The sequence below is a fragment of the Antennarius striatus genome, chromosome 8 (assembly GCF_040054535.1).
Source record: "Antennarius striatus isolate MH-2024 chromosome 8, ASM4005453v1, whole genome shotgun sequence".
NCBI lineage: Eukaryota > Metazoa > Chordata > Actinopteri > Lophiiformes > Antennariidae > Antennarius > Antennarius striatus.
The window spans coordinates 3,771,478-3,787,223 of NC_090783.1; the positions used below are offsets into that span (position 1 = coordinate 3,771,478).

Genomic DNA, 15,746 nt, shown 5'->3' on the forward strand with positions numbered 1-15,746 from the left:
GACATTGGTTCGTAACATTTAGCGTTTTTCCTTAACTGAAGTAAGGCCTTGGTTTTCTACAATTCAATTATATTATACCTTTTCAAACATGCATGTTCAAGCAAAAAATCTTGCCACTCATAACTGCATGTTTCTTGTTCTTATAAAACAGCTTATTGTAGGAGGATTCCATCGGGAGGAAATTCTGATCACCCACATACTTGGAGGACCTCAAGGAAAAGTCTTCAATATTCTTCTACTATTTGTAAAGTATTCCATTCATGATGAAGATCCAGTGGGTAGTAGGAGTCAAGATGACTCATACATTGTTTGGAGCTGATTTCATTTGCTTTTTTTTTTTAATACAATGAATGCTTTCAGCAACGACAGTGTCTCGGCAGAGTGGCTCAGCAACTTTGTGAGTGTTTACCTGATTCGATGCTGTAGACAATCTCTGCATTGTGGCCTTTGTCTTTGTCAAGAGCTGTGACCTGGAGCACAGCCGATCCAACGGCTGCAGATTCAAACGCACGACCGGAGTAAGGCGTGCCTATGAACCACGGTGCATTATCGTTGGTGTCATCCACATTGACAATAACACGCACGAGGTTTCGCTTAACAGGGATGTCCTGGTCGCGAACCTAGACAGGAAAAATTTGGGACACAGACGGATGAGGGAGGATGAAAACAGTGCCAGAAAAAAGATCGAGCGTCCTCAAGAAGGGATCGTATTTCCCTTACCATGACAGTCAGGACGTGACGATGCATGGCTTCATGATCCAGCCGCTCGGCGGTGTAGAGGATGCCCGTTCCTGGATCCAGTCGAAACTTCCTCAGGCTGAAGGGATCGGTGCTGCTCAGGAGTGTATAGGTCAGTTTGTTCTTCTCATCTCTGTCAACAGCGTTGATCTGCAAGACCTCAGTCGCAGCCGGTTTGTCCTCAGACACATTCACCTCATACCACTTTTGAGAGAACTGTGGTCGGTGGTTGTTGGTATCAATGACACGGATAAGCACCTAAAGGAGAGCAATAAAATGCAGCGAATCTTAAAACAATATATTACTCTGAGCTGCTGAAGGAGCAGAGAATATTGTGCAATAAATAAAAAGACAGTCAGTGTCAGCTGTGGAACTTGAGACGGTGATATCAACCACACCAGCGATAAAACCTTAAGGTTTGCTTCAACATATTTGACTCTTGCTGTTTTTCAGATTAAATATGAAATATTTATGCATTCACAAACAGCTTCTGCAAATTCAAATGGTGACACAAATTTCTACAAGCATGTAGTAATGTACGTCAAAAACAGGAAACAAGACCTGTCTGAGACAACATCCCAAATCACTGTATTATCTCCCATGGATCTTGATTACATTAAAACACCCCTATTGTAGCATTTATTAACGATAGTACTATTTGCAAAATTCCAATTTTTATAGCTGTTATTTTCAACTGTCGCTGCACATTACTATGTCTGTCTGTGTATCAACCTCGTCGTCAAGTCAACCAATCAATGCGGATGGCCGCCCACCTGCAGCTGGAGTCTCCAATGTTTTTGCCTGTTAAAAGGTGCTTTTCCTCTACTTACTCGTGGAGGACTGCTGTGTCCCAATAAAAAAAGCATTTATTGATTTCTGTCTCTTGATGTATTGGTAGTATATAAATAATAACAATAGAATTGACTAAAAATGGCTTTTAAATCTCTACACACAGAAGACATCATACCCAAACTGTAAAATTCCACTGGGAGCTTTATTTATCAGTGCCAACCACTCGTCTACTGGACTTCCGACAGAGGATTACGGAGAGCTGCTGGAATCTCTGCTTCCCAGATCAGTGAGGGGCTTCTACCCATGCCAAACAAGGGGAACAAAGGGATCAACCCAGATTAGACACCTGCATACCAAACACAAGGGGGTGATGTCCCACAGAAAACAGATGAGGCTGAGCCATTGGGTCAAGAACAGTGGAAAGAACCACAGTCACTAAAGCTCTACCCAATAGACGGCTCACTAGCTGACCAGGATTTGTCAGATCTCTAGTCAACACAACTGCCTACTCTTGTTTCCTGTCATAATACTATTTGCTGAGCACTGTTAGCCTATATCAGAGACAAATATAGACTAAACCTGACAGCCCTGATAACATTTACAATCTGCTGTGTGCTGCGATGTTGGCAAAGCTGCTGGGACTCACAGATGTCATCTTGCAGGGGGAGCACTGAGCTGCATGCTGTCTGTCAGGGCTCTAAGCTGGCTGCTTGCCATAAGTGATGTGTCCTGAGCAACCCATGGAACACAGATAATTAAGAGCCAAATGGTTAAATAAAAACCATTACCAATCAGACATTAACCCAGAAAAGGCTGATGACAAAGGGCCTCTGGTTGATGCCCAAATTTCAGCAGACTGACAATCTTTGGCGTATCGTACATGCCAGATATAAACATTGCACCAGATCCCTTACACCAAACACACAAATACGTACACACATGCATCAACACAAAGAACCCGTCCAACATGTCTCAATCTGGGCAGTGTCAGATAACGTGCTGTGAATGGTGACTAAGGTGCTGAGAGCTGATAGTGCTATCAAGGAGCAGAAAGGAGTAGAACGCGGTCAATAATGTCCACATCTATCCACAATGTAGTATTTCATATGTCTTAAAAAGGACACAAAGAACTATTCAACACCTACCATCTCTCATATGCAGAAAAAATTGCTTGTTCATGGAGGCTTAACAAAACTTCAAAAGAACTTTGCCCTCAAACGTCATAAAAAAAGCATGATACAGCCTGACTGCAGCAGAAATGTTTGGTGCTGAAAATATCTGCAGTCTTTGTTTTTGACTTCCTCTGGGAATGCTGGTGAGGCATAAGATTGGGACTGAGACACGGACATTGACAGATGAAGATACTGAAGGAAAAAGTGAGGGTGAGATGAGCATAAGAGAAGCAACAGTGAAAAGCAAAGAAAAAAAAGGTAAAGCTTACAAGGAACCAGGTTGTGGGCAGAAAATGGAAGATGTGACTGAGGATGCAAAGAAGCACAAGTCGAGAAAACATTTACAATAAAAAACTAGAACCAATGCTGTTGCAGACTGCAACATCCCTGAATTCAAAATTTTACCCTGACCTACTTGCATAAGTCAAAGATCAAAGCTACTGCTCTGACCTATTTTCATAGATCCAAGTATTAGCTTTGATCTACGGTCTTACTTACACTGGCCTTCTCCTTTGTCTTTCTATCTTATCTGGTTCCTGAGTGTACAAAAGTTGAAATCTGACCTTGATTTACTCATCTCAAGGTCAAGGTCATCTTCTCATTTTCATCCCCTTTGCCGCTCGGGTAATGTGCTTTTTGTTTCATCTTTCTATCTGCAATGGTTGCAAAGATATCTGGTGGACTAATGGACGAACGGACAGACGGACGAATACACGAACACTGACAATTACAATATATCACCGCTTTGAAGCGGGATGTAATAATAAGGCAAACATTCGAGTAACAGGACAACAGGAACAGATTGTGAGCAAAAACAGCTTGAGGTGCTCTCTGCATGGACAAGGAAGGATGCTATATAGCTGGAGAAGGGAAGCTGGGCCGCATGCCTAGGCTGCCTTGTTGGCACAGCTCCTGACTACGAACCCGAGCTATAATACATCAGCCCTTGTCTACATCAGCTGATCCTTCAGGGAGGCTTTCTACAAGAGTTAAATGGAAAACCAGCAACAAAGAAGTGACTGTTTTCCATGGCCTTCCCACGGACCACTGATTCTGAGGAGTCACAGGATGGTTGTGTTTAAAATCACTTTCAATTTCCAGCTAATGGTTTGTCAATGTCTTCAAACACCTTTTGTGTCCAAGCTAGGACACATGGGAGCTTATATGGTGCCCATTGTCCCCATATGCAATGTATAGGACAGGAAGCCGCCCTGCCTGGTGGCAGGTTCTGGGCACAGGCAGGGCTGGGAATGGGCACTCTAAAGTAGAATGAATACACTCCTCTACCCACAGACACCCAGAGATCCTGTTTTGTGCTACATAGGACAATCTCTGCATACCTGTCTAAATAAATGTGGAGCTTTTTTGGAAAACAGACTGACAGTAAGATAAAGACGGGATGAAAGAGAGAATTAAAGTATAAAAAAAACATTCCAAGGAGAGAGAAAATAGGCCAACCTGTCTGGAAGCACAGCCTCCACATGGCTGATTTAAGCTATAGATAAGTCTTACCCTGAGATAAGTGCACTGCATGTGTGTTGACTGGGTAGATGTAACTGACAGTGAGACCCTTATTTGTTTGAAAGGTTAAGTTTTCAGAGTTGGCTAAACCCTTGCTATCAGAGCAGACACTGACATCACCAAACAATGCTATCGTATAAACAAATGAGTAGCCAAAACACACAGGCGGCTTACCGGAGTATGCTGCTAGAATTTCAACCTCCTGGCATATACAACCACTGTCACACCGGACAAAGACCCCTCTAAGACCCACTAACATCTGGCTTTTGTCCTCAATGTGAAAGGGTACAATAAGAGTTCATTAATGTGTTAAATTACTCTCCAGTGGTCATCGATATCTATCAGCTGTTTGTAATTATTGGGTGACTCTCACTGTCTCTTCTACTACTCGATGTCTCAATCACCGATTTAGTTCTCAGCGTATCTCGAGTAGCTTGTCCAAACGACAATGCGTGGTTTGTGGAGCACATAAATTCAGTCCATGCATTCCCTCTGCAGAGAAAAGCCGATGCGCAGTGGTCGGCAGGGACTTGGTCTGACAACTCAGACCTCGTCTGTGGGTGAGCTTATCACTCACAGCTCTAACAAGATGTGAAAAATCTGCAGGTAGTGAGAGTCTTTGACCCAGTTTATTGTGTAAAACTCCTGAATCATCCAACGCTACCATCCAGCATACCATCAGATCACGCTACACAAAGGAATAAAGGTGGTGTGAGTGTGATTTACTGTAAATCAATCCATGTCAGGATATTTTGGTGATGAAAAAACAACAAAAAAGCAGTTACATGACGAGTCGATGGGAACTGACAAAGAGATCCTCACACACTTATCACTATATCATTTTCTCTCTTTCTTTTTTTGTAAAGCACAGAATTACTGTATATTAAATAGATGTATTTCCTGTAAGGAGAAAGCTTTGCTAGCACAATGGGAATCAAGGCCACCTGAGAGTTAGACCTTTTTGAATCATTTAACCTTTAAATGTGATTAGTTTCACTTAAAATGTCACTGCATGCCGTATTGCTGAGAGGCTTTCTACATGTCTGTTGCCACGACTTTTCAAAAAATGTTTTACGGCGAGAGAAAATCATGGCTGGGAAAACAAGCAAAGCGCTGCTGTTTTCTGGGCTCCGCACTAAACCAAAGGACATGCTACTTCCTCGGAAAGGCCAGAGAAGGCAGCACTTCATCCAAGGCTCACTGGAGCACAGCAGCCAGATGATGAAAGGCTTCATTCATACAGAGTGACAACAAATAGATTCTTTTGCAGCTACAGTTCTCTGAAGCTCCCCTTTAAGGACAAAGGACAAAACATTTTGAATGCCACACGGCTATCTGACCCAAACTATCATGTAAAAACATTTTAAATCTCATGGACGTGGCATGACCGTCTGAACAAAGACCTAAAATAACTTGCATGCTTAAAAGCTTTTATCGTGGTGGTTCAACTTTGGTGTCAGATAGAGAGCAAAATATATGCTGCTGGGAATAAATCAGCATAATATATTAAAAAGCAAGTCCTCTGCTCTAAAAACTTGTTCTACTATCATCTTTTATCGAAATGACCCACATAGGGTTATCCGGTCTGTTTAAAAAGGAGCCTCTTCTCAGGATTTGCAGTTAGCAGATGGTGCCATGTGCATTTGGTGTGTGAGAAAATATATTTAGCTATTTAGAGCCAAGAGAAGCTTGATGGGATCTGCTCCTCTGAGAGGAAAGGAAGAGGTTCACAGGTTCAGAGAGGCACGGCGGAGGGGAGGAAAGGAGGGGCTCAAGAATGTGCGTTTCAAAAAAACTCTGGCTAGACGGCACCATCATCACAGCAGCGCTGCGTCAGGAATGAAACAATGGAAGATTCCTGGAGTTCAACGATTAAGTGAGACGGCAGAGAAGCGAGGAGCAAGAACAATGGCGATCCATACTGTGGTTTGGAAGCCAGCTTGAATAACTCCTCACTGTCTGCCACAGAATGTTTGTCTTTCTTTGTTTTCTTTCTACTTTCTTGCTTTCTTAAATAATTATGTGAGACCTACACCACTCTTGTGCCTGTGTGGTTCATTTGAATGTGCAGCAAAAAAGAAAGTTGAGGTTAGCTTAGCATGACAATAATGACGGGGAAGCAGCTAGCCCAGCTCTCCCAATAGCCAAGAAATTATCCCACATATGGCAACTGTGAAACTATAACCCATCATTGTACAATAATGGTTCATTAAACAATGAAATAAAACTTTTCTTGCCAGTCAGTTAACTTAATCCCAGGGCAATAAGTGAAAACATAGCAGTAAAAGCAGTAGAAGATTATCCTCCATGCAGCACAGCCTCATCATATTCAGTATTTTTTTGTATAATACATTCACTTCTTGTGGGGATGTAATAAATATGTAACATAACATCCCAGGCTGGCTGACTGACGATAACATCAGATCACAAACATCCCAACAAACAGCGTGCTTACTGCTTCACGTATTACCCATCCTGTTCCTTTCACTCTTCCTCACGAGACAAACAAAACCCATGACAACCGTCTCATCATCTCCGCAGCCTTTTCATTAGCGCTTCAATTACCTGGGTGCTGACAGTTCGTGTCCCATCTGTGGCTTCCACCGTCAGGTTGTAATTTGATTTCTGCTCCGCGTCCAGCGGCCGTGCTACAATCAAGGTTCCGCTGGCCTTGCCCACGTCAAAGCGGCTGTCATAATTACCACCTGTGGAATAAGAATTTTTCGTGCAAACAACAAGGACAAAAGATTAGTGATGAATCATGACTGAGTTGTCTGCACGTAACAAGGTTACACAAACAGTAAATCGGGCCCTGAACAAACACCAATTTACAGCTGAGGTGATGTCAAAGATAATAACGAATGGATGGACTAATGCTGTCATTAAATATCAGTATAGAGGTGCTGTCTGTTACTACATTATCTACATAATAGTTACTGCATGCAATTAACCCTGACACACACACAGGATGGGTAGATGAATACAAAATGAGGAAGGCACTGCAAAAAGTTTACTAAACTCTCAAGAATAAACCATTCAGCGGTAAAGAGAGGGAGTCTTAATCTGGTTTAAGGTGGTTTAAGGAGACAAACGTTACACAACAATCAATCCAGTGGCACAATTCAGTTCAACCACAGCCAACAGGCAGCACCAACACACAGTGTAAGGATGATCTCTTAATATAACACGGCCTATTAAGAGATCCCAGCAGCTACCTTCTGCTGTACAGTTGTGGTCGCAAGCCATCTGAAGGATGTAAAACATCTCAGAATCCTCTATGCCGTCTTGCAAAAATCCAACCAAACAGAACATTCCAGAGAAAAGCAGAAAGCAGAAGCAGAGCACAGAAAGAGAGGGACAAAAGAGACGTGTCAGTCAGACATTGATTAGAGGGAGGACAGGCTGGGAAGGAGGAAGAACAGGCGAGCATTCTTGAAAGCAATTTACGTTTTATCATGCATTAAGTTATGTTCACACATTTTATCGGAACACACATGAAATAAACTATAAAGTTACAAAGACGCTACTTAGAGTGGTTTAAAAAAAAAACACATTTCAGCTGGGAAAAATAACGGTTTACATTTTGGACATGGTTGACGAACTGCCTGAATCAGATGTGACCTTCGCTTTTGGTTTCTTCTATTTCCATTTGTATCTCATGCTAAACTGGGATCTGAACTCAAGCTTTAAATGATAACTGTATTTATTGAACAAACATGGTTATCTATTACAGCCTGGGCCTGTGTGATAAAGTATTTTCCCTCTTGGCAGCAAAATTCAAAAAGTCCCCCAAACTGCATTAATAGCTGCAGCTGGATTAGAGACACACGATAACTGCCAAACCTGTTAAATCAAATCACCTCAGTAGACTATTCTCATAAGGTCTCTGTGAAGAGATGGTGACTGAAATACATCAGTCTAGGAAGGGTTATAATGCTGGACCCCACAGGGACACATTACCTACAAATGGAGAAAATGAAGAACAATAGAGAACATTTCTAAAAACCTTCTGAAATTCCTCCAAGAGCACAGGGCGAGGCTCGATCAGAAAATCAAAAAAGGTCAAATGAAGAGACACAAAGGAACTGAAAGCCTACTGCGCCTAAATAAAAAGGTCAGTGTTCATGGCTTCAAAAGATAGTGGAGGAAAAAATTGAACCCAGACGAATATTAAGTCTCATCTGAAATTTACCACAAGACACTTGGATAACCCTCACAACTTTTGGGATAATATTCCACGGACTGATGGGCTGAAAAATGAACTGTCTGAAAGACGGGTCCTGTTCCATGTTCCACAAATGTATTCCAGAAAAAGATCAAGAATAGAGGTGACAGTATAATGTCGCGGGGGAATTGGGGAGGCTTTGCTGCTTCAGGGCCAAGGCGATTTATCATAATTGAGAAAAATATGTATTCAGCTTCCTGACATTCAATTCTGAAGTAGAATGTCAGGTTGTCAATCAATGAGTCCTAGCTCAGGTGTAACTAGATCTGATCCCACTGAGAATAAGTCTACCTCTCAATGGTTTAAGATGAAAACAATTGCCATTTTAAAGTGGCCTAGGAAAAGTCTGGACCTGAACCCCTTTGAGATGATGTGGCTTGACCTGAAAAGAGCAGTTCATGATCGAAAACTAAGTTTAGTATAAGGTAAACACCAAAATATAAGAATTCTGGAAAGGGACGAATATTTTTGCACTGTATATCTCCACAGATCCCAGTCACATTATACACTATGTTAGTCCTGCAGAAGTTATTCTACCAGTACACATGCACACATACACAACAGATCTAGGTCAAGGAATACCTGTGATTTCAAACCACACAGGAACATCAGAGGATTCCGTGGCTATGACGCCAACCATGTGCGCCACAGGGTCACTCTCCATGACCGAGAAGAAGAAGGGAGACTCTTCAAAAAGTAGTGGAGCTGCGTCTGTGGGCAATGCTGGCTTGGGAAGCCACTCGATATGCAGACGACAAGTGGAGAACTTCTGAGGGCGTCCATTGTCAACGGCTTTAATCTGAGAGGGAAGCAGAGAATAGAAAACTGTGTTACATGATGTTATGCTACACTTTGCTTCAAATGAGTTTCTGCACTGCTCTCTGGAGGATCGCCTGCCTGAAAGTCCTCAGAGTGAAATACACAAGGATTTCAGAGATCTTTCTTGTAAATAGTTAAAGATAATACAACAAACAATATTACTTTTTAAACAGTGTTTAAGTAGAAATGCAAATTTGAAGCACACATTCAGAGAAGTTTGTGTGTTTATAATTGAGTTTTTGCTTCTTCCAAGCATCAAGGTGACAAAATAACCCGTTACTCTGAAAAACAAGTAAAACTTTTGCTGCAGTTCAAACAAATGTGAGAAAAAACTGTTAAAAAAAACCCCAGCTGCTGATGAAAAGAAAATTACTTTCTTAAGGGTCGTACACTGCGGGGATAAAAGCAGTGTCAGTATTGACAAATTGGGATACTCAAGGCATCACTGTAATAGGATCACAGCGATAAAATTAGTATGATGTACAGGTACATGCTTGAGAATATTGGTTCCTAGTTAAAACATTTGAGGTTAATGTTATTAAAACTTTTCCTGCTTAAAATATGGAGGGTTTTTTTTTTTTACATTGTTTTAACATCATCAAAACAGGCCTTTTAGTTAGTTTTGGACATTTTGTAATGAACTTTGGAAAAGGACTAAAACTTCTTTAAGTGAGTCCAGAGAATCATGTGGGAAATCAACAGTAAAAAAATGGATGAACAACACTCCTTTAAAATATTTATGAGAACATGATTACTTAAATCTTAAAATTATTTCAAACTTTTACCTCAAATAAGGTGAATCATTTTAATGCTCTGCTTTTAATCTGCAAAAATTAGGGCCAGAGCATTTTAGTCATAAGATCCAGTTGCTAGGAACACCAAAGTGAACCCAAATAGTCACAGATTTCACATTTTGATATCCATTAAATTTCTAGCTTTTTCTAAAGCTTACAAGAACAGAAAACATTTAGTGAAATCTGTCTTCACTTTACATTTGGGGACTGTTCACTTATGACAGGTGAGGAGGTAGCACATAAGAGGGGAGGTATTTGGATATTCAGTTATGTGCCTAGCCCTACCACTGATAAAGCAGGCAGAGGTCAGGAAGATACTCACTGTGAGAATGTCATATTCTCCAGCCGAAGAGAACTTCTTGGAAGACACCAGGCCAGTCTTAGGCTCGATAAAGAACTTTAAGTTTTCATCTCCCTCCTCGATGCTGTAAGAGATCTCGGCATTTGGTCCCTCGTCACGATCCGATGCGATGACTCGATACACCGGGTCCCTCTTCGTGGCTCTCTCTTTCTCCGGTCTTTCTCGCTGTGGGAGCTTGATCTTGTAGATTTTCTCCAAGAACAACGGTCTGTTGTCGTTCTCATCTAGAACTCGGACGATTACGCGGACAGTGGTGGATTTGGCAGGAATGCCGTGATCAGTGACCGTGATCTGAGGAGACAGAATGCAAAGCTTCAGATTCAGAAGTACGAAGACCATGATTCTGGTTGGAACCAAAATTATCTGATCTAGTCGATGTTAAATCACTACTACTGAGATGAATATTTGTTTCTTTACGTCTAACCTATTAATTTCAGCACTAACAGTATAATTAACAAATCAAGTCAATCACTGGTAAGTGCTTAACAGATTCTTTATTCAAAGCATCTTTTGTTTGGAATTAATTGCTGTTTCTTGGAAACAAAATTCTCCCAGAAAAGCACAAAACAAATTAAAATGCTATTTTTTTCCTTTCTTTCATCTCTGCTGCAAAGAATGTATGACTTATAAAGCAGCAATTTTAGTTCTGATTGTAGGTTTGTTTGTCGGGTTGGATGTGCAGAAAACAATGACAGTCTTTTTAAGGCAACTGAGCACTACTTCAACCCAATACCTATTTAAAAATGTCATTTAGTTTGGTTGGCTCTAGTGACTTATCAGTCACCAATTCACAGTGTTTTTAATGATATCAGTTCTTAGGCACGCGGGAGTGTAATTTGTTCCATTTGGAAAAATTTTCCGAATTTAAAATAAAGTTTCATTTGTTTAGGATGTTTCCCTGTGATCACGATAACAGCAGCTTGTACGGTTCGCGCTCGAACAACACCCCCGACCTTATTATTTTTAATTAGCAATTAGCAATTGTACCACTTCATTCCAACAGCACCAGCTGCACTGACTCTGCTACCATGTGTCAAACTTGCAAACAAGGATTTTGCAAGTGCTAATAATCCTTGGGAATTACTGTCTTACACTGTGGTCTGGGGGCTTTCTAAAGAGTCCCCTGTTTGAAAGACGACTGCATTATTAATGGGGCCTAAATTTAAGTCATGACATCGATTGTAATAGGTGGCATGCTAACTCTTTGCAAAGTGTACCACGGCTATGAGTCTTCAGACAATAGGCAGTACAGTTTGAGAAGTTAAATCAAAGGTTTGAGAAGTTAAATCAAAGGCATGGAGCCAAAAGCTGACATAAACAAACACCATATTCTATTTTCACTCTAATTCCAGAAAGATGTGCTCAAGGATTTGTCCTGCCAGATATAAACCCTTCAGCTTCAAGCTGCAAAATACTGTAGAACGAATGCCACAGTCATTTCAAACCATCTGTTAAGAGGTTCACAAAAACAGCCAGGAGTCCAGAGGAAGGGACACAACATTTGGTACCATAGTTTAATTTATGAAGTGAAGTGTTTCTGCTTTTCTCTCGGTGTTTGCAGCTTTCAGTGCAATGCACATTAGCAGAATTAGTTAAAAGAGATGACAGGAAACCTAGGTTTGAACGTCGGTCTTAAGAGAGGAATCTGTCGGGGCCTATTCTGTGCTGCGTTATGAACATTCTTTATTAGCTTTTCTGCCTTATATATAAAGATATAGAGCTTGATAACCCTGATAAAATTGATTCCATAGAAACGTCCCGGCGCTTTACTTCAATGCGACTCAATGTGTGTGTGTGTGTGTGTGTGTGTGTGTGTGTGTGTGTGTGTGTGTGTGTGTGTGTGTGTGCATGAACACACTGACTGTGCAGCTATCCATCGTCTCGTCTCTCTTTTGAACAGTTTCATCAAAAGGATCTACTTGATAATTAGGCAAAGCCCACGAAAGTCAAAGAAGTAACACCGGAGGCATCGTGTCTCATTACCTCAGCGCCGCACTGCTGCAAAGCGAGCACTAATTATGTCTTGATTATTGATTTAATACCTTTGCTCTCATGTGATCACATCGTGGCAAACACATGAATAAACCAATAGAAATAATTTTGCTATCAGGAGTCAACAACAGACTCATCAATGAAATCAATTGTTTCTTTGATTTTTCAAATGAATGAAGACATGCTGGTTTATTTCACTATAAATGATTTTTTTGTACTATATAGAATAAATGATTGATCAGACTAAAGAGTTAATATCATTATCGGCTAAATCAGACTAACAACCTGTCTGCTGTGTCCTGTATTGGTATGATCTCTCTCATCTATGTTCATTCCTTAAAATGTTCTCTCTCCTGTTCCAGACCTGAATCAAAAGCATGTCCCGGCATGTCCCCCTTCAGCAATTTACCCACCCACCCCCTCGTCCTGGGAAACAGGCGTCTCATCCTGCCGCGAGAGCCCACTCAGACCATGAGGAGCTTATATCTCAAATTCTCTCTCCCTCTCTCTCTCTCTCTTTCACAGACAGGCACATGATCAGCACCTACCAACCCCCATCCATCTCGTCATAAAAAAGCTGAAGGCCCCCCCTGTGCTCTCTCCACCTCTTCTTGGCATTTGGTGCAAACAATGCTGACACAGCCCCCACCCTAATTGCTCCACATGTTCCACATGGCCCCAAATGTTTCGATGCTTCTTCTGCAACAAGCTCATACAAAAAAAAATAAAAAATCCACCTTTAATTTGATTGGCTCTGCCACCGCCCAGTCGACACATACAGGCATGTGCTCTCACATGTGTTCTACTGAGTAATGATAACCCTTGATTAGCTGCCCTGAGGAAACACTAAGGTAGGGAGGTGTGTGTGTGTGTGTGTGTGTGTGTGTGTGTGTGTGTGTGTGTGTGTGTGTGTGTGTGTGTGTGTGTGTGTGTGTGTGTGTGTGTGTGTGTGTGTGTGTGTGTGTGTGTGTGTGTGTGTGTGTGTGTGTGTAAATAGAGGAGTTTAGTGCTAAACCCAATAAAGTACTTCCTGCTGGATTTTCAGTGACCAACAAACTCCTTGATTTGCCTCAGTGCCATGGATTTTCCAAACTCATGTTCTTCCTGCTTCGGTCAAAAGTCACTCAGTTTCAATTATCCCTCAAGCACATATTTAAACCAAATAAGAAAATGAAAGAGAAACCTTTAATTCGCAGATACGTTTGTCTACAGAAATGACAGTATCTGATATCACTGCTGAAATGGTAACGGAATAATAGCGTTTAATGTGACAATCGACATTTGTCTCGTGGCATTTTGAGTCAACTGGAAATATGTGAACTCTCAACTTCCTACATGATGCTGGAGGAAATAAAGACTGAGCAGTTGGGTCACCTTTATATGGCAAAAAGAATTCGTTTCACAGATTTTCTCTTTAATCAGTTTAACTCATAAGCTAATCATTTACAACCTCCCTTGTTTCCCAGTTTCATCCCCATCATTTCCCCTCGTTCCTGTGATGGGATCACTGGACTGTAATGTACACTAACAGTATGAAACACAACACTGCTCTGGGACCACATGCACCCACATTAACTGTCAGCCAGTGATCGCTGAAATGTGTAACTTCTAACAATAATTAAAAGGTGACACACAATTAAAACGGTTATTATCGACCTCGGTTCTGTGTCGAGAACGAGAGAGGAGAGTGTCATGAGAGAACACAGCCCGGCTCAATTAATACCCTCAAGTTTAGACATCGGCCTGTTTGGGTTGACAGTTTCCTGTCACAGCTTGTTCCATTCACAAGATGGAACAGTGGGAAAGAACAAAGGAACAGTCACCATATTTCCCACACACCTCCCACATCTCCCCCCCACCTCATACGGAAATCAGCACAAGGAGAAATTATCCTAAAAAGTCCGTCATTGATATAAAAGACTTGTTTTTGTTGGAAAAAATGCGGCACTGAGAAACATTTGGCTACAGAAAGCTTTGTTATCTCTAAACTGGTGAGCTGGACACGTTGACCTTGAGGATTTCTGATTATAATTTCAATAAATGTTCTCATTAAAAAGAATATCTGGTGCTGACCTGATTCTTAACTTTTTCATTTTGAGCTGAGAATTTGCCACATTTAATCGTTTACCTCCAGAATGTGCTCGTCTTGTTGCTCTCTGTCCAGTTTTCTGGAAGTAGTGGTAACCAAACCTGTGGAGACAATAATGATAAGAATTTTATTGTCACAGAAAGATATTTCACTATATAGAGCAAAAGAAATGTGACTTGTCATCACTTTTTATATTGAAACAATCACCTATAGCAAAGTATCCTTACAAGGAAGGGTTAGAGATGTGAAATACAACCTGATGCCAAATATATTGGTAACATTTTGGTAAAGATATTGACCATAAATGTTAGTTGCTACTCACAGAAATAACTTCTAGATTTTCAAGTACAAACTCAGAGGAAACACTGGAACAGTTTGAAAGAAATAAAAATTATTAGATGAACAAACCCTAAAATAACCGATCATCCGACTGACTCGCTGTTGGCTGACATTTTCTGAATCCTGCTGGTTGTCAGTCGCCCATGAGTTGAGGGTTTACTTCTGGAGGAGTGTTCTCCCCTCGGCCTTTTTTTGCTGTTCCCGGTTAAACCAGTTGCCAGTAAACCCACCACGCTGCCTTACATATGTGAAATATCACAAATGTCTGCAGAATTGTGTCCAAACAGCAGCACAGCCCTGACACCCTGCTTTTATTTCTTCCACAAGCTGAGTAAACAGACAGCCAGTCAAACATCGCCCACAGTCTTGAAAACTTTTTTCTTTTTTTTTTGAAATAGAGAAAAGCGAACTTTAGAAAAGATCCTGCCGCCGGTTGAAGGGTTTCAAGGGTCTGTTTGAGCTCAATCGTTCATTTCAAGTGTCGTGAAACATCAAGCACACGAAGGAGACTTTGTTACATCGAGCTTTGACAAAAGTAAAAATAAAACTAGATGAAGTCTTGAGCTTTCCTCTAATCCAAGCTTGAGTAGGATTCATAAACGAAGAGAAGTAGAAAGTAAGGGGTATCTCTATATGGCTGTGTTGTACGCAGCTCTTTTCTCACTAGCGATGTAATTGCAACTTTGCAGACACCGAGTGAAGCGTAGACATGCCAGCCCCCCCCTCCCCAAACACACACACACACACACACACAAACACACACATACACACACACAAACACACACACACACACACACACACAAGCTGTCTGCCTGCCACACTGTGTCTGATTAGCATAAGGCAAAGTATGTCTGAAACCCAAACCCATCAATGGCGCATAAGCGCACGACGAGCATAGCAGGCC

General features: G+C 41.3%; 1 protein-coding gene across 3 annotated transcripts in view; it reads right to left on the reverse strand.

Annotated features, from left to right (window-relative positions):
- Positions 1-15,746, reverse strand: part of fat1a (FAT atypical cadherin 1a) — a 63,250-nt gene that overhangs the window by 23,613 nt on the left and 23,891 nt on the right. For all 3 annotated transcript variants that reach the window (XM_068320761.1, XM_068320759.1, XM_068320762.1), the window contains exons 4-9: positions 14,543-14,604; positions 10,384-10,713; positions 9,031-9,247; positions 6,789-6,928; positions 721-996; positions 410-620 (exon numbers count right to left, since the gene is read on the reverse strand). In XM_068320761.1, coding sequence (XP_068176862.1) covers positions 410-620; positions 721-996; positions 6,789-6,928; positions 9,031-9,247; positions 10,384-10,713; positions 14,543-14,604 — 1,236 coding nt within the window. The remainder of the gene's footprint in view (positions 1-409; positions 621-720; positions 997-6,788; positions 6,929-9,030; positions 9,248-10,383; positions 10,714-14,542; positions 14,605-15,746) is intronic.